This window comes from Pogoniulus pusillus, chromosome 8, assembly GCF_015220805.1.
Source record: "Pogoniulus pusillus isolate bPogPus1 chromosome 8, bPogPus1.pri, whole genome shotgun sequence".
Lineage (NCBI taxonomy): Eukaryota > Metazoa > Chordata > Aves > Piciformes > Lybiidae > Pogoniulus > Pogoniulus pusillus.
The window spans coordinates 31,274,173-31,294,101 of NC_087271.1; the positions used below are offsets into that span (position 1 = coordinate 31,274,173).

The window sequence follows — 19,929 nt, forward strand, 5'->3', positions numbered from 1 at the left end:
AGACCTGTGCACAAACAGCAGAGTGACTTTTAAATAGGTTTAACAAGCTCCTATCTTAATTAAAAACCATGCTCAAGTCACTCATGCTTAGTGCTGCACTTCCAGCTACAAATTCTGCTTCTGTCAAGGTGTCTCTGAATTGTACCAGTCAGTTCTCAAGGATAGGACAGTTAGTCATTGGTGGTATAAAAGGTACAAGACTTGTTAATGGTAAGCCTTGCATTAGATTTCTACTTAAATATTTGTATTTAAATAAAATCAAATTTTGTTTTTTAACTGGTTTGGTTTTGTCTAAAAGAAACTCCTCCTCATCTTCTAATTACCTACTGAAAAATTAAAATCCATCATTGCTGGGCATGTTTACAATATTGGCAGTCCTGCCTTCATTTGGTACTATGCTATTTTCCAAGGTGGTAAATTATGTTACTTAGACAATTGATGCTTCTCTCCATTCAGTGGCCGTTAATTGGGAGATGCTGACAAGTAACTCCATGTATTGTCTAGCTCATCAAAGAAGTACAAATAATTATTTGTCTTTAGTGTATCTATATAGCAACTTGCTGGTTTGAGTCACAGTATCACAGTATCACCAAGGTTGGAAGAGACCTCGTAGAGTCATAACACAATGCTGGAAATGGCAGGGACACTCAGTAGAGGCTAATGACACTTTCTTTTTATGGGCTTGGATTTGCATGAAGTATTCACATACCATCTTCATCAGTATAGCTCACTGAGAGTATAAGACTCACTATAGTCTTAGGTGTACTTGCAGCAGTAATAAGATACATTAACACATCATAGAGACAAAATGTTTTTATCAGTGATACTGTTTGTTAAAACAAATCTCCCTAAGCAAGGTAAAGATTGTCTTGGCTCTGGTGCAAATTTGTAAAATAGTGAGCTATTGTGCACTACTTCTGTTGTTTGTTTTCCAGAGTACTGTAAATCTCTAACTATTAAGTTCTCTGCCACATGTGAAACCTTTACTTCTTGAATGCAATCTGAAAACAAGTAAACAAACCAAAGCCACCCCAACTAAACAAAACCCACGCTGTTTTAAATCCGCTCCAAGTATAATCTGTATCTGATCTGAAATAATCCACTAAGGCTCCCTGACACATCCATTTTAGTTTCAGATGAAACTTTTCCCAGCAGCCCTCCTTTCTTTTACAGCTTCTCTGACAGCAGGATCCTGGGAGCTGCCCCTCTTTCCACAGGTTGGATGCTTTCTTTGCAGCAGGCTGAGTGCTGTGTTGCCCATGTTGCCTTCTGACCTGGTGGTCTGTAACAAAACCACTTGCTTCCGTTAAATCAGAGTAGTTGTTTGGTTGGATTTTATCTATTGCTTGCATGTTTCAGTGCTGGTGCTTTTAATCCATGCCAGTCTATACGAGCCCATACATGCTTTTAGTCCATACAAATGTATGCCTTTGTTATGGCTAGCTGGATGGCATACCAGCCACACAAACCTTAGCTTTTTTGTTACATGGTGAAATTGTCATCTAAACCATCTAAAATGAAATTACTGTTCTGTCTTGCAGCATGTGTTCTTGAGATATTCTTAGGAATAGGGGTATGAGAACATGTTCTCTGTGCTGCTGTGAACATAGAAAAGCCATGGTACAGTTATCCAGCATTTCATTCCCTCAGCTGCTTGCTTACTGTTCCTTGTTCTTTTTTCTCCCACAGTTTCTCTCAAAAGAGTAATCTTGCTCCTTATATGTTTTAAAACAGTGGCCTCTTGGGGGTTAGCACACTCTGTTGACTTCAGTAGTACTTGTTCCTCTGCTTGTGGAAGTTTCACTGGCTGTCAGAAGCAGACCAAGTAAAAAGGCTGCAACAACTTTGGTTAGAAGTGGAAATACTGTCATAGCCCTGAACGTTTAAGAATTAATTTGTTGGAGTTAGATGGCATAGTGAGCACTAGTGTCCACTGCTGTACTTGTGCTAATTGCATTTTTCCTTCTGAGAAAGAACTGTCCATTGGCACATCTTCACCTGTGTGCCTGTCCTGGCTGTATGGTGGCTGAACTGATGAACTCTGTTTTTCACCAGCTTCTCAGCTGCCCTTGTCTTGAACGTTCTTGTGGCTTCTTCTGGCACACAGGTGAAGATGTGCCACTAGCCTGTTTCCAGCATTTCTGACCCTCTGATTAAGAGCTTGACTATGTATTAACTTGTATGACAGTTTGGATAGATAAGCTACCAGTGCCATCCTGCAGAGATTCTGATTAAGTCATCCCATCATCCTTGGTCTTTAAACCTGAATTGGAGATTTCCTTTAATGGAGACACACTTGAGACACCTTTTTTAATAGTACAGATAGAAAATCCTCAAGTGTCCACACCAGGCTGGGCTCGTGTGTGTGTGTGTGTCTGTGTGTTCAGACTGTAGAGAAGAACACTGATTGATGGAATCAGTTAGTGATTGATAGAATCAGCTTACAACATCACTTTGTTTTGCACACACAGATTTCCCATAGCTTTTTGATGAGCCCAAGTGTGCTGGTTTGATTTTGGGGCTATTTTTTTTGTTTTGGTGGGTTGTTTTACCTTCTGGTTCACTGGTACTTGATTTAAACTCTTACTGTCCTAGAAATTGGATGCATTTAACTTACCTTTCAGGACATCATACGCCCCCAAAGTCTGTTTGATCTGGCTTTTGAATTCAGTGAGGCTCAGCTGATTTCTCAGTTACTAAAAGCTGTGAAGGAACTTTGTATCCGATTATATAAAAGCCCAGCGAAACAACTTCACAGGAATTCCATTCACATTTATCCGAACTTCTAAAGTAACCTCAAACTTTTTTCAGTTGGCTTCAGATGGAGAAGTTTGCTCAGTCTCTTGAAAGCCGCAGTTATCTGCTAAGCCATGAAAAGAAAGGTAAAAATTGATCATATTTAACAGTATGAAGCAGCAAGAAATATTCATCTCTGCCGTAAAATGTGTGAATCCAGACTCATTAGGCTGTCAGTGACCTGGAACAATTCTGGTTTTTGGAATGCTGCAAACTGTGGGGGAGGAAAAAAAAAAAAAGAGAAAATCACTTGCCTGCAGGCTAGCTTTAGGTGTAAAAGCTGAAGTTCTCAGGGGCAAAGCATGATGCTGGTCCATCTTAAGGTTGATGTAAATGTCACAGCTCTTATAAAACCTTCCTGGCTTTATCTTTGCTTGCCTGGAGTTAAAGTTAACAAAAGGCTAGAACATCCATCCTATGTTCATAAAAAATATCTCCTCAGCAGGCAATGTTGTAAGATAAAGACAACAAAGGATTTTTTTTTAACTATTACAGACATCTAAGGTTTCATGCTAGATGGTGGCATGGAGATCTAAGACAGAACTGGTCCTTAGGATTTTGCACTTAACCGTTTCCCTGTGTCTAGTCCTAGTCTGTTAGAAAATGAAATCTAGCTGTTGCTAAATTTCAGTAAGCTTGTTCATGGAAAGGTAACTGAAATCAGTATGCTTTAAAATGCGTGCTACACTACACACATTGGGCATCATAACCAGTCTGTTTGCAGAGTTGTATCAACTGACATTTTGGGGGTTGGAAGTGAGGGAGTAGAAGATAATATGTAATAAGCATTTAGGAAACTGCTTTCCCAGGTAGAGATATATTCATAGCTGAGGCTCTCCACTCAAAATATCTTAGAATCATAGAATCAACCAAGTTGGAAGAGACCTCCAACATCATCCAGACTTAGCCAATCAAATAGATCATGGCACTAAGTGCCTCATCCAGGCTTTTCTTGAACACCTTCAGGGACAGCGACTCCACCACCTCCTTGGGCAGCCTATTCCAAGAGCAAATCACTCTCTCTGTCAAGAACTAACATCCATCTAACATCCTCCTAACATCCTTCCATCCTAACAAGGAGTCTGTGTCTCCTTGTTCTGTTGCTGGTTGTCTGGGAGAAGAGTCCAACCCCCACCTGGTTACAGCCTCCCTTCAGGTAGTTGTAGACAGCAATGAGGTCACCCCTGAACCTCCTCTTCTCCAGGCTAAACACTCCCAGCTCCCTCAGCCTCTCCTCATCATTAATATTTGAAAGGTACCATCAATGTGTAATTTTCCTCAGCAGCAGCAAAGATAGTTCAGCTGGATTCAACATCTCACAGATCTATTATCAGTTTGTGCTGTGGACAAAACCAGATGAAGCTGGTGTGATTTATCAAATACCATTGTATAACGTTGTGCAGTACTTTCCAGCTCGACTGGCTGCAATTTTCATGTGCAGTACATGGTTTAAATTGTGAAATGCCACAGGTCATGTAACTTGTACACTGAAAAAAGGAATGCTGGCCACAATTTTCATGTGCAGTACATGGTTTAAATTGTGAAATGCCACAGGTCATGTAACTTGTACGCTGAAAAAAGGAATGCTGGCCACAATTTTCATGTGCAGTACATGGTTTAAATTGTGAAATGCCACAGGTCATGTAACTTGTACACTGAAAAAAGGAATGCTGGCCATTACAAAAAAGTTATATACATTTATTTTACCAAAGAGACTAAGAGACAGTGTTTGAAAGTAAAGTAAATGTTATCAGCTCTTGAATGCTGAACTGTGGGTATTGCACATTCGCAGAACTGACAACAGTCCAGTCTTGCCTCTTAAAATCCTCAATTGATTTGCTATAATAAATAACAAACACCAAGTTTCAGGACACTCTCAATCAATTAGACCTTACAGAATGTAAGTGTGTTGTCATGAGCTCTTAAACTTTCCTCTTTTTTTGCCTCTCTTGTCTTGCATTGGTATCTCCATGGTTATCTATGTCACTATATAACAGAAAAGATACTGTAGATGTGCAGGGGATGCTATCTTCTAGTTCTCAGCTTCAGAAATGGCATATCGTTGTCAGACAGCTCAGGCAGTACAAATTTATCATCTTTGTTATCCAATTCACTGGTTTTGAAATAACTTTCAGAATTAAATGCTTTGATGTTAAAATATCCTGTCCATCTCACAAAGCCAAGCTGTATCAGGATTTGCATGTCCCACTTAATTTCATCATACTTTCTGGTTTGGGGCATGTATCTTATTTTCTTCTTTGAAATGTAAAGCTCTTCCTGTTTTTCTGTGAAATTTCCTGATAGCTGCTTTATCAGCCCTTGTATAAGGGCCACTTCATATTTTAATGTGGGAATTTCACTGATAGGTTAGTCTTAATGTAACTATTCCAGATGGTAAACTGTAGGTCTGATTTAGGTGGTACACATTTGTAAAATTTCTGGATTGCTCATGCATGGGGTGTTGGACTTGATGATCTCCAGAGGTCCTTTCCAACCTCTAATACCCTGTGATCCTGTAGCATTGCAATTTGGGATAGGGGAACAAGCTGAAACATTGGATTTCTTTCTTACATCTCAGTAAAACAGGTCTAGGACCACGCTCGCAATCCTGGTATGCTTTTATTGGAGGGACTAAATACAGCTTAAACAATTCCATGAAAAGTGTACTTGTATTCCTGCTTTTCTGCCGAGGGAATTCAGCATTCCTTTCAAATTGCAAATAAAACAGACTGACAAAACTAAAACGTTTGTCTTGCTAATGTTTTTGTGGTAGCTTTCCTTGACTTGCCCTTCTGATTGCTATACTCTGCTTTGGTTTACTTTCTGATCATTGAATTGTGGTGATCTAAAGTGAGTCATTTGTATGCTTGCAGAAAAGTCTGTTTTAGCTGGCACAAAATCTTTGGTAATATTGAAAATAGACTTTTTTTTTTTTTTTCCTAATGCATTGTAAATTTTTACTTACAAAGCAGGAATCGCCATGTGTGGAGAAACTTTAGTATGTTCCAACTGTACAGAAACACTTTCTGCTGTGTACTTTTGCAGGTCCGATTTGTGAAGAATGTGACTTCCTGGAAGGAAATGAAACCAGGATTTTACCATGGACATATATCTTATTTGGACTTTGCAAAGTATGTTACCCTTGGATTTATCTGTTGAGTACCCTGGTAGTGGGAGTTGCTTGGACTCAGCTGGAATGTTAGTGCCCTCTGGTGGTGGAAGCCTGAAGCACACCGAAGTGCCGGTGCTGATCAGTATCTGGGTTTGCTTTGCCATTTTCTCTTTGTCATTCTGTATGATAGGACGCAGCTGACTCTCGTTTCAAAACTGCTTGCATTCTAGGTTTCGTGTGCCTTTTCTGAATTACAAGCTGGCGGTTTACTGGCAATCCTGGCTTTTCTCTTGAACACTGGCAGTTCTAGAGATACTGGATTGGCTACCCTTTCAGGGATGTTTAAGATGCCCATTCTCAGATATGTTTCACCTAACAATAATATCTCTTGCTTCTCAAGTTCTATCATTCTTCTCTATCAGACTATCCCTTCACATTTTATCAAAATGCTACAAATTTAGAGATTTAAGCCAGTAGTAGCCACTGTAAAAAGCATTGAAATAATTCCTTGTAGAGTTAAATTCTAAAATAATTTTATTTCATTATTACAGTTAAATTCTAAAATTATTTTTTATCAAAATGTTGTTAAAATCCTCACAGTGACTCTGAAGATTCAGATCATGTCTGTTTTCTCACTTTCATGAGTTTCTTTTCTTGTCTTATTGTTGCTTCTGCATCTAAAGCAGTGATCCTCAGTAGTTCAGTCTTATGAAACCTCTCCTTGAACTGGAAAGTCAGTTTTGCTTAAGGAGCTTGCTAGGCAGTGCTTCATCTTGCACTAGGAGCATGCAGAAAATGGTTTGAAATTAGAAGTGAATTTTCAGCACATGCAACTGCACAAACAATTGTAGCTACTACTATTACCTTTGCCTGGTGGTCAGTAATGTTATATTCCTGTGCTGGTCCTCAGTGATGTTACATCCCTCTGCATGAAAACATTTATTTAATGAAAGTGAGGGTTAAGTATTTAAGAATACTTCTTTGTTTAGTCATTGCTTTTAAGTATTCATTTTTAATTCTGGCCTTTTATGATGAAGAATAAGAAAGGGATATTAGAGCTTCGTAGAATCATAGAATCAGTCAGGGTTGGAAGGGACCACAGGGATCATCTAATTCCAACTCCCCTGCCATGGGCAGGGACAGCCTACCCTAGATCAGCCTGGCCAGAGCCTCATCCAGCCTGGCTTTAAACACCTCCAGGGATGAGGCCTCAACCACCTCCCTGGGCAACCCATTCCAGGCTCTCACCACTCTCATGCTGAACAACTTCCTCCTCACGTCCAGTCTGAACTTACCCATCTCCAGCTTTGCTCCATACCCCCTGTCACTCCCTGATGGCCTAATGTGTCCCTCCCCAGCATTTTTGTAGGCCACCTTCAGATACTGGAAAGCCATAATAAGGTCACCTTGGAGACTCCTCCAGACTGAACAGCCTCAGCTCTTTCGTAGACTCCCAGTACAATATATTACAAAATAGAAAATGTTAAAAGCTCCATCAGTAGCTGAAAATTGCCAATTGCACCAAGTAAATGCTTGAAGTTTACAAAAAGTAACAGACATGAGGTCTTAATTGCAAATCAATGAACAAAATGTAGCAAGTTTCATTAGCTTCCTTTGTGCCATTTTAAAGTTAAAATGCTGCAACATTAATAAAACTTTGAACTGAATAACAGTTTTCTGGAACAGCAAAGGTGAATATCATTTTGTACATTACACCTTCATAAAGGTGAAAATCATTTGGATACTGGATTTTTTTTTTTTAATTAAAATAATTATTTTACATCTAGAAAACATCTCAGCAATTTTACATATTAATTTAATCTGTGTCTTCCCTCCAGGACCTTGTTATCATTGTGGTTTGGTGCTTGTTATCTTTTCACCTGAAAAATATTTTTTCCCTGTAGCAGCTTTTTTTTCTCATATGTTGTATTATCTTTATTAAATTATTACCTTGAATACTCTGGTTGTGCTCAGACAAACTGTGAGGTATACTCTTGTAGTCAACATTCTTGTAGTTAGTAGGTCAATGCTTGCTTATATGCAGACATCAGACTTAAGTCCACTGTCAGGTACCAGCAGTACCTCTTAAATTTGCTGAAGCTTGAAGTATTGGATTCAACTGGTGATGTAGAGGATTGAGGACAGGTTATCATAACCTATCTATGCAGAAATTAAAGTAATAAAAGTTTGGAGGTTTATTGGTCTTTCATTTCTGATCCACCTTTATTCCCTCTTTTTTCTTTGTCAATGCAATTGCAAATAGTTATTATTATTATTATTATTATTATTATTATTATTATTAAAGTTACAGTAGTAAGTGGCTTATGTTGCTTTAACTGAAGCTATTTTTGTTCACATCCAACACAAATATTCTCAAGGACTTCGACACCTTAGTGTAACTCATAGATACATGTTATTGGTTGAAACTGCTGTATCAGAACTGCTTTCTAACAGTGGTTGCAGTAGAGCCTTTAGAAGGGAGCACATATGCATAACTCAAACACTTCAGCAGAACCAAAAGAGGGTGCAGTCCAAAGTCTAGACATTGGATTGGAATGGTTGAAAGTTTAGCTTGCTCTTATTTTGTGAATTTTGGGGAGTAAGAGCTGGGATACAGACAGATGTCAGCAATGCCACCTTTAACTGCTACAGTCTGTTTCACTGGTACTCTGCTGGTGACATCTGTTGGTCTTTTTGTAGCTTTTAATGATTTCTGTGTCTGTAGTGCCAGGCTTTGTCCAAGTGATGCCTTTTAATGTTTGGGGCCCTTCTAACTTCCACTTTTCTGCTGCTTATTATTCTGAGTTTTTGTTCTTCAGCTTTCCAACTTAAGAGATCTCGTGAGCAGTATCTAGTATTGTAATTTATGGAATTCCACTGGAACAGTAATGGTGCTGCTTCTTAGAACTATGAGTGCTCTCTCTTTTAGCCAAGCTAGGAGGTTTTGAGTGACCCTCTGGCAGTGCAGAGAATTTTCCCAGTTTGCATGGGAACAGAAGAGAATTTTTTCTGGCTCCTAGCTTCGCTTCAAGGCACTTGACACTTGCAATTTCCATTGTGGTACAACCTCTTTAATGTTTGGATACCATATTTATTTGCCACAGTAATGTCTCAAATGGAAAAGACAATAAAACTGAGAAATGTATAGTAAAAGCTGGCTTGAATGTAGATCATTGAAAAGTAGCATTTGCACAGTACTGTTTTCATGGCTGAAATCTCATGCCCTATGAGCTTACCAACTCATTTCATCAGGTGTCTTCTTTGTACTGCAGTAATTCAAAGTTTACTTAAGGTAAATGTCTAAGGAATAATGGTACATCTTTAGATAGAAAAGTTGGTATGGTTATAGACACTATCTTAGTCTTATATTTAATAAGCATAGCATTATGGATTCAACCTAAATAATGGGTGGGCTCTGAGCTCTGTCTTCCTTCTGTTAGAGTTCATGTCTCCTGACAACTGGAGACCTGCCAGGAGTGCTACTTGCAGCACTGCATAGCACAGTTGAGAAGGGCAGGAACTCAGTATCAAACTTCCGTATGCTTATTAAAAACACATACGTGGCTGCTAGGCTAATTAAGGTGTTTCTAGACTCAGGAAGGTTGTATAATCATTTTTGGTATCTATCATGAGAATATTTCAGCTTTGATTGTTTCTCTAATTAAGAGTAAAATCACAGTCCTAGAAAGCTGAAAGGTAGCTGACTTGCACATCCATGTAACACACTGGATACGAGGAGAAGAGGAAGCGATCATTAAACTTCCCCTCGCCATCATCATCTTTGTGTGTAGATTTCAGTCGTACAAATGCAGACAGGCTTTTAAATATTGTATGAGAAGCTTTGACTTCGCTTTTAAAATACATTTTCTCCTCTTTTGCTTTAGATTTGGTGTTAAAAAGAAACCAATTTACATAAATGTCATAAGAGATCCTATAGAACGACTAGTTTCTTATTATTACTTCCTGCGCTTTGGAGATGATTACAGACCAGGGCTACGGAGGCGAAAGCAGGGGGATAAAAAGGTAAAGTACTCTTTTTTTTGTGCCTGTTGCTCTTACTGAAGTCAGAGTGAACACAGTTTTTACAGTATGTCCTCATGAAAGCTGAGTAGTTCTCTTACCAGCTTTGGTGATGACAGTGGCTTTGTAAGTTGTATTCTCTGCTTTGTGTCTGTCCTGGAGCAGATTGAAACACTAAGCATGTTCTTTGTAACCTTATAAATTCATTTCGTGTTGCAATTAAACAAAAAAGGAAATATAAATACATTTTAAGGTATCTGTAGTTGTGTCAATTTAAGCTTAACCTGTGTAAAAAAAAATCTACATCTCTTCTTGTTGAAGACTGAAAAATACATTTTTCACCAAAAGCTGTAGGACTGCTGATGCATTGGCTTTAATGTTTATTTTTTCATAATTAGCAGCACTTTTTTCTTTCTAATAATCTAAATGTTCCTTTGCAATTGTGTAGTGTCTGCTTGAAAACTACGGAGCACAAATCGTATGTTTCTATGCTTCCTCCACCTGTCTTAGGTGGCTTCAGAATCATAGAATCAGTCAAGGTTGGAAGGGACCACAAGCATCATCCAGTTCCAACTCCCCTGCCATGGGCAGGGACACCCTACCCTAGATCAGGCTGGCCGCAGTCTCATCCAGCCTGGCCTTAAACACCTCCAGGGATGGGGCCTCAACCACCTCCCTGGGCAACCCATCCCTGGCTTTCACCACTCTCATGCTGAACAACTTCCTCCTCACGTCCAGTCTGAATCTCCCCACCTGCAGATTTGCTCCATTCCCTCTAGTCCTGTCACTACCTGATAGCCTAAAAAGTCCCTTCTCAGCTTTTTTGTAGGCCCCCTTCAGATACTGGAAGGCCACAAGAAGGTTACCTCGGAGCCTCCTCCTGACTGAACAGCCCCAACTCTTTCAGTCTGTCCTCATAGCAGAGATGCTCCAGTCCTCTGAGCATCCTCGGGCCCTTCCCTGGACATGCTCCAGCATCTCCACATACTTCTTGGAATAGGATCTCCAGAACTGGATGCAGTACTCCAGATGGGGTCTCACCAGAGCAGAGTAGAGGGGGAGAATCACCTCCCTGGCCCTGCTGGCCACACTTCTCCTAATGCAGCCCAGGATCTGGTTGGCCCTCCGGGCTGCAAGTGCACACTGCTGGCTCATGTTGAGCTTCTCATCCACCAGCACCCCCAAGTCCCTCTCCTCAGAGCTGCTCTCCAGACAGTCACTGCCCAGCCTCTATTTGTGCTTGGGATTGCCTCGACCCAGATGCAGGACCTTGCACTTGGTCTTGTTGAACGGCATGAGGCTGGCTTGTGCCCACCTCTCCAGCCTGTCCAGGTCCCTCTGGATGGCATCCCTTCCCTCCAGCCTGTCTGCTGCACCACATATCTTGGTGTCATCAGCAAACTTGCTGAGGGTGCACTCAATTGCCTCTGTCCATGGCACCGACAAAGATGTTGAACAAGACTGGTCCCACGACTGATCCCTGAGGGACTCTGCTTGCCACTGGCCTCCACTTGGACATGGACCCATTGACAGAGCCCATTTAAGAGTGGTTCAGGTTAGCATATCCAAGCCTTGATGACTAACACAATTTCAGAATGAGAGCATTACTTATGCTCCAAATATATTTATTCCAGAAAGAATGCACACATCTGCTGTCATAGTTTGCAATCAGACATCTGTTGGAACAAGCTTCTTTGGACTACTCTTAAATCAGAAAGAAAAGTAGGGTATTAAGTATGTAAATATAGTTTGTAAAACTATAGTTAGATCAACGTGGACGCTTTAATAGGGTGGGTTGTCATTTACAAAGCCAAACACTTCAAACTTTCAGCAGCAATATTGTCTTAAGCTGATGAATTTTTTTCTGTAACATTGACAATAGGAGTGCAGCACTGTGCAAATACCAAAAATAACACTGAATTCAGCCTAGTCTACAAACACAGTAACAACTAATAAGTGTGTCTAATAGTTGTGTGTGCTCCTCACCATCCAGACGCTGTGTTTTGGTCTTTTCTTTCCCCTTCTTCACAAACTGCTCCTCTATTACTTAGGTTTTGGCGCCATCTTCAGCTGCTGCATTTCAATTTGTTCAGGCATCCTCTACAGCATAGACAGAGGAAGGCTTCAAGCAGAACAGATTGAAATTAAGCTTGAAAAATATATCTTCATAGAAGTGGCTACAGAGATGATTTGGTGCTGTGGTATCATAAAGATAGATTTAAAAAAACAGATAGGATCTCATCTTTTGTAATCTACTCTGTTCCTTTTCTTGAGGAGCATGATTTGGCTAGTGGAATTCCTTCCTGTTGGAGGTCAGTGACTCGGGAAGCTGAACATACTACCAAGTCCAAGCTGTTTGTAGGACTTAATAATTATTTTTAAAAGTAAAATTTAAAAGTGTTGGTTTAGTTTTTTAATTAAAACCTGAACAACCTTGTTAGGTAGTCATTGGGAACATTAAGTCAAAATCCCTAATGTTACTGCTTGCTAGACCGTACTGTGCAATCTCTGATTTGCTGGAAGAAGTTGAAATGCTTTCCTATTTATGTTTGCAGTGCATTGCATCAATAATTTTACATTTGTCTATTGAGGATATTTTTGTTATTTGTCTTTTGTTCCTTTTTTTTTCATTTTGTCACTGTCACACCACTTGTTTTAGATCTGAGATGTAGTTGTTGCCATACAGATCTAACTTGTCCTATAAGCATCTTGAGTTCCCTTGAAGTGAAATTGGTTTTCTATGCTAAGTTTTGGGGTTTCTTTCATTTAAATCAGGTAATAGTATTTTTCCATCATGTTTCCAAGCAAACTATACTTACATAGATGGTGTCAGTTATTTCCATAACAGTGAGATCTCTTCTAATTCGTGTTATAGTATGTCCACTAAGAGATCTTCAAGTGAAAAGTAGAGGGAGATAAAAAAATACAATCTTTCTAATGAAAGTCAATTCTTCCTTTATCAAGTGGAAAGGAATTTCAACTTACTTTACACTCACCCCTTCCCAGTCCATAGCATTTATATGGAGAAGTTCATAATTTTCTTTCTATGTCCCTGTGCTTTCAAAGTTGCAGGTAACTTGGCTCCAAGAACAGAGTCTGTAAAGACAATTGTTTCTTTTAATAAAAACTCTGGATGGAGTAGTCAAGGTAGGTATATAAGAGGAAGTGGGGAAGGAGACCTGTCTTATTTCATTTTACTTAGGAAATTCCTTGCTTGCTTTTGTATATTAACTAAAAATTAACCTGCAAGTATAAGGAAAGAAGTCTTTCTTTTGGCAGATGCTGCCTCATGTTTAGTATCTACATTCTCAAGTTAATAGGTGCATTTAAACAATTTAATTCCTAAGTGAGTTGATGTTGCAAAATACTTACATGCTCTCTATTATCTATCTACCTACCTATTTACCTATGTACTCGTCACTGCTGAATTTCTCTAGAGAACTATGCTGAAGAAAGCATACAAATGTCTTGTTTTGCTAGTTAAGCTGCATTTGTATGTGATATGTAACATGTATGAGCCATTCTAAACTCAAAGTGGAGCGTGGACCAAGAAACCACAGATTAATTGCTGCTTTGGCCTGGTATGACTAATTTTTTCAGATTAGCTCAAGAACTTCATCTCAAAATAGAAGAAAAGGACATTGTCCTTGTTCCAATACTGAATAATTAAGCAAACATATTTTTACATAGTTGTTTTTAACAGAAACTTGTAGTTATGCAGAAGAAACAGTCTGTAAAGTTGTCTGAGCAGTTATTTGTGTTTCATCTGTCATAGAAGCAGACCTTACATCTTGATTACAGATATAAAGACTTCCTTTATGGTGACTGGATAAAATACTTACAATTTTTTTCCAATGCCAATAGAATTCTTATTGTAACTGTGTAACTGCAGTTGGAACTGTGTTGCTACAGCTGTCTACCCACTTAGAGTGGTGCTGCATGGAATATTCAGTTATGCAGTAAACAACTTCCTTTCATTTCTTCTAATTGCAAAAACCAAACTAGCTTCTGAAATAGCAATTATTTGTCATAATGTTTAAAATGTAGTAGAACATCATTTGATCTAAAACACAAAGTGCACCCTGTTCTATCATATGAAGATCTACCTGCTGCAGTATCTCGCGAATCATAGAATCATAGAATTAGTCAGGGTTAGAAGGGACTACAAGGATCATCTAGTTCCAACCCCCCTGCCATGGGCAGGGACACCCTACCCTAGATCAGGCTGCCCACAGCCTCATCGAGCCTGGCCTAAAACACCTCCAAGGATGGGGCCTCAACCACCTCCCTGGGCAACTCATTCCAGGCTCTCACCACTCTCATGCTGAACAACTTCCTCCTCACGTCCAGTCTGAACCTACGCATGTCCAGCTTTGTTCCATTCCCCCTAGTCCTGTCATTCCCTGATAGCCTAAAAAGCCCCTCCCCAGCTTTTTTGTACGCCCCCTTCAGATACTGGAAGGCCACAAGATGGTCACCTGGAAGCCTGCTTTTCTCCATATCCTGGTGGCATTTGATGCTATATCTTTAGTGACCTCTTTTGTGATACCAACAGTTACTGACTGGTTTTGCTTGTTTTGACATGTAGCCTTTGTCAAGGTTACATTGAAAGTATATCAAATGCATCAGGTAAGATCAAATTGCTCATTAGTTCTAATCATAAATGACTGTCCAACTACTGTGAAATCAAGACTTGAAAAAGGTACATTTTTTTTTCTTTCACAGTATATCATGTGTTTTCCTGTCCCTACTAAATTTAGCAGCTAAGTAGGTTGAGATGTTTGATAGATATACTGGGTTTTAAAGCTTAGTTCAATTTTGCCTTTGTTTCAGACCTTTGACGAATGTGTGGCAGCTGGAGGTTCAGACTGTGCTCCAGAGAAACTTTGGCTTCAAATTCCATTCTTCTGTGGCCACAGCTCCGAATGCTGGTAGGGGATAAATGTAGTTCAAGTTGTTAGTCAAATATGTCTGTGCAGAAAACCAACATGAGGAAATTTGAGTGTCTAGCACAGTTGGGGAAAGTGTGCAGGGCTGGACAGAGTGAAGCTGTAGTAATGTATTTTCTTTTGAAGATGCACTCTAGTGAAACAGACTTGCAGTTCTTCAAGCAAGCAATATGTTAGGATACTTTATCAGCAGTAATTTAAGGGGAAACAGATGTTTTCAATTTTAAATATAGTTCTTGTGCATTTGGAGTCTTGACATTTTTCTCTTCTATCAGGCTACAGTATCCATCTTTCTGAATGGAGGTATTTTCTTCAAGCTCTTAGAGTTTCTGGGGAGAAGAAAATAATTAAGATTAGGATAAATTTATCTTCTTAAACCTTTACCAGACATCCAGTAGTTGATGCAACTTATTAGAAACTAAACCAAAAGCAAACAGTGTCCATCTGTCAGTAGAACATGTTTTATAACAGCAGCTCAGGCTTAAAAATCTCTTTAGCAAACTTGAAAAATAAACAAGAGACAGAAGTGTTTTTTCCAGATTCTGAGTTAAAACAAGAGCAATTTTTTGTCAAATGTAGTCTTCATCCAAACAAAGTGAATGTAGATTTGGGAACTCCTCTTTCAGTGTCCTTTGGTCAGACCTATTTAGACCTGGGCCAGGTGGAGAAGCAGAGAAGTTAAGAACTCTAAATCTCTGTCTAGTAGTATATAAAGAGGGAAAGAATGCTGGTTTAATTTCTGCCTGTCATTCAGTAGGGAAGTCCTCCCATTAAGCGCAGTGAGTTTTTAGTCCAGTTATGTTTGTAAGATGAAAAAGGGAAGGTGTGTTCCTACCAGAACTATTTCTGGTATCTGTTGTGAAAGTGGAGACCAAGTATTGACACTGAGAAGATGTAAATCCTCCAAAAATTAGGTTAATAGAGAGAGTAAACATATATGTGTATATATATATATATATATATATGCACGGGGGTTTTGTGGATGTGCTGTTAAACAAAACAACTCAAGGAAGGTAAAATTTTGGGTAACTGCATAGATTAAAGAAACTGAAAAGAGAACTTAAGTCAGAAGTGGTTGTGATTTTAAATGAGTCTTGCCTTTCCTATACAAATATCCTGAGTCCAAGGATTGTTGGATGACATCAGAACTTGTTGTAATTATTCTCTGTCATTTTAGGAATGTGGGAAGCAGATGGGCTTTGGAACAAGCCAAATACAATCTGATTAATGAATACTTCCTAGTGGGAGTTACTGAAGAGCTTGAAGACTTTATCATGTTATTGGAGGCAGCTTTGCCCCGGTTCTTCAGGGGTGCCACAGAACTGTACCGGACAGGTATTGAAATGGTTGATTTCTATGGCTTTGTAGTGGTTTGGGTGTTCCCCACACACACACACTTTGGAAATCACCCAGACTAGACTCAGCTGGCTCTGGAAATTTGAATGAAGCTTATATTTACAGCTTAGCAGAATATACAAGCAGATATTTACAGTATAGACAGTTACATACAGAAATATACAAGGTAACAGGTAATACAGAAACACAACTCCCCTCCCAGAAACCTGAGTCCCCCAGGAGGGGCTTCCAACCACCCCTTCACCTTCCCCCTACCCCTCTCAACCTTACCCCAGTCCCAAGGAAGAATGGAGGTTCGTCCACGGGGGTAGGAAGCAAAGTGGACTAATCAGAGAAATGGCACAGAGGCTAGAGAGAGAAAAAAATGCACCTCTGAGCCTCCCAGCAGAAATGCTTTATCTGTGTTTGGATTCTTGTTGTTGTACCTCTCAGCAAGCCTATGAGTGAAGTAGACATCATCCTGTTTCCCTTTCACATCCTGTGATCTAATCCTTCTCACCCAAACTTTCTAGCTAGCTTCAAACTAGCACAGGCTTCCATGGATTTTTTTCATCCTCTTATCATTCTTTTTTTAATATGAATTCTAGATGAATAGTTTTGAGTCTTTGCCAGTCTTGTCCCTCAGTTGGCTGAGCTTCCTTTATTAAAAAGCCTCTGAGTACAAATTTTTGAAGGTAGCCCAAGTCTCTTCCTGCCTTACACAAACTGTAACTATTTAAGATTGAGGTAAAGGCAGTTGTGTAGCTATATCACACTTTAAACGTTGTGACAAATTTTCATCAGAGCCTTTCTGAAAGATCTTGCAGGTACTTCAGTATTCTAGAATGACTGGTAGAGATAGCTTCCCATTTCCTCAGAAGTCCTGCTGAAATTATCGATCCTTGATGAAACCCATTTAGCTGTGCAAAAAGGCCCAAGGGATGTAAAGGTCCATGTACATCTTTATCTTCCTAGTATTATAAGAAGATATTTGTTTTATATCTATATAGTAGTATTATGTATACAATATATGTATCAATATTATATTTATTAAGCTAGTGGCTCAGTTTCTAGGATCTGGCCATGCAACTTAGGATGGAGAAAATGTCCATCTTAGCAGGGCTTCTGTCTGCAAATAGAGGGAGAAAAGGGTCTGATATGTAGATATGTACAGTATTAACACGTTTGTAAAAAAGCATCAGACAGCACTTCTTAGGGAAAATGCTGTCATCATTTTCATAGACTCATAGAATGATTTGGGCTGGATGGGACTGTAAAGATCATGTAGTTCCAAACCTCCTTGCCATGGACATCTTCCAGAGATGGGGTATCCACAATGTCTTTGGGCAACCTATGCCAGTACCTCACCACCCTCACAGTGAAGACCTTCTTCCTTACATCTGATTTAATCTACCCTCTTTCAGTTTAAAGCCATCATATCTTACCTGACTTTTTAAATATCCCTCTTCAGCTTTCTGGTAGGCCCCCATTACATACTGGAGAGATACTGTAAGTCTCCCTGGACTCTTCTCCAGGCTGGACAACCTCAGCTTTCTCAGCCTGTCTTCACAGGAGCAGTGCTCCAGACCTATGATTGTCTTCATGGGCCTTCTCTGGACTTGCTCCAGCAGATCCATACCCTTCTTTATGTCAGCGGCCCCAGAGCTGAAGACTTTATTCCAGGTGGGGTTTCATAAGAGCAGAATAAAAGGTGCAAGCTGCCTCCCTCAACCTGCAGGTCACGCTTTGTTTGACACAGCCCAGGACAGAGTTGGCCTTTGGTCTGCAGGCCATACTGAGCTTCTCATCAATCAGCACCCCAGGTCCTTTTCCACAGAGCTGCTCTCAATCCACTTGCCACCCAGCCTGGCTTTGTGCTTTGGATTGCCTCAACCCATATGTAGGACTTGCACTAGGCCATTGAACTTCATGTGATTTTTACAGGCCCACCTCTCAAGTATGTCAGGATTCCATTTTGGTCTCTTACTCTGCAGTTTTAGAAATTCTTCATATTTGACACTAGATTAATATCTAAATAACTATTTTTGAAAGACCAGTCTTGCTCCAAGTATATTATGTGCAGTGATCTTGTTCCTTAAATGAAGTGTTCATTCGCTGGGTTTATTAGAGTAAGAGGGAAGAGTTGAAAGAACTGATGCAAAATTCATTAACATTTAGTGAGAAAGACGGCAGTTTTCCAAGCCTACATGTTATGTTAATAAATTCTGGACTAAATTCTGTCACTTTTAATGCAGTTTATCAACAAGCTGAGAGTATAAAACTCTGTAAATGAAAGGACTGTGAACATTTTTTAATCACTTGAACGTTAACAGTGAAGTTATTGCTTTCATTTTGCATTTAGGAAAGAAGTCTCATCTTAGGAAAACAACTGAGAAAAAACTTCCCACAAAAGAAACTATTGCCAAGCTGCAACAGTCTGAAATCTGGAAAATGGAGAATGAGTTCTATGAATTTGCACTGGAGCAATTTCAGTTTGTCAGAGCACATGCAGTTCGGGAAAAAGATGGAGAATTATATATTCTGGCTCAAAACTTTTTCTATGAAAAGATTTACCCTAAATCAAACTAAGATTCTAACTATACTGTTAGATTTGTGGACGTAAATCTTTGGTCACGTCATCATCTTAGTCCTCAGCCATGGAAACTAGATTGGTTGTAGACCTCCAAAACGTTTCTTTCTAGATCTGAGAAAAGTGGGCTTTGGATCACCTCCAGGGCGTTGGATAGTGGCTAACTATGTTGGTAATCCAGAAGCAAAGTCTTCATTTCTTTTATCTAATATTGGGAGTTAATATCCTTTACCTGAAGAAATCTACACTTTAATTGGGAGCAATTAATACACAGCAGTTCTAGCTGGAAATGTAAACAAACAAAAAATGCTTTTGTTGATGCTCTTCTTAATTTTCAGAGCAATTTATTTTCATTTATACTTCTGTGAAGACAAAAGAGGTTTGGTTTTTGTTTGTTGTTTGTTTTTTTTTCCCCCAGCTTTCAACATTAACATTTTGGTTGTATGCAGTATGAGTAGTGTTAATAACTGGTTGACATCTGTGCTTTGTTTCAGTGAGTCACATGATATTAATTGGGATGGTTAATCACGTTCTGCTGAAAAATGCTGCTGCTGAAATTCCCCATATTTATATATATATGTGGTTTTATTAAAAACTTGCAACTAATCTTTAGTGTTAAAACATCATTTCCACATTAATACTGTAAAAAAGTTACAGAATCAGAGCAGTGGGGGGCGGGGGAGTCTGTTTTGTCTTTTTTATCCCCACCACCACTGACAGATTGGGAAAACTACAAAGGAAGTTGGTATTGTCTGCAGTTCTGGTTGATCCTTACCCAGTGGTATAAAAATTCAGTATTCAGTTTCTCCATGGTTTCTTTGTAATAATTGTAAACTGAGGTATTGGTGAATCCATATTATGACTCCATTAGTGAGCTGTGGTATGGTTAGGGTTTTCCTACTACTTCGATACTTTTATCTGTAGAATATTTTTACTAAGGTGCTTTATAACGTGTTTTAAAGCATTGCATTTACAAAAGGAGCAAAACGCTGTAAATACTGCTTATTTTATGTATTTGGACCAAAAAGGTTTAAAGTAAGTAGTTTAAAGTGGGGTTTTTGCACCAGTTCTGTTATATGTGAAGTGAAAAACGGCACCTCTACTTCCTGGTTAACTGTCGGACATTG

At 39.3% G+C, this 19,929-nt stretch overlaps 1 protein-coding gene across 1 annotated transcript in view; it reads left to right on the top strand.

The window, feature by feature from the left end:
- HS2ST1 (heparan sulfate 2-O-sulfotransferase 1) overlaps positions 1 to 19,408 on the top strand; it is an 88,295-nt gene extending 68,887 nt beyond the window's left edge. The window contains exons 3-7 of the mRNA XM_064147952.1: positions 5,842 to 5,927; positions 9,793 to 9,931; positions 14,762 to 14,859; positions 16,055 to 16,212; positions 18,575 to 19,408. Coding sequence (XP_064004022.1) covers positions 5,842 to 5,927; positions 9,793 to 9,931; positions 14,762 to 14,859; positions 16,055 to 16,212; positions 18,575 to 18,801 — 708 coding nt within the window. The 3' untranslated portion in view covers positions 18,802 to 19,408. The remainder of the gene's footprint in view (positions 1 to 5,841; positions 5,928 to 9,792; positions 9,932 to 14,761; positions 14,860 to 16,054; positions 16,213 to 18,574) is intronic.
- Positions 19,409 to 19,929: the final 521 nt, after the last annotated feature.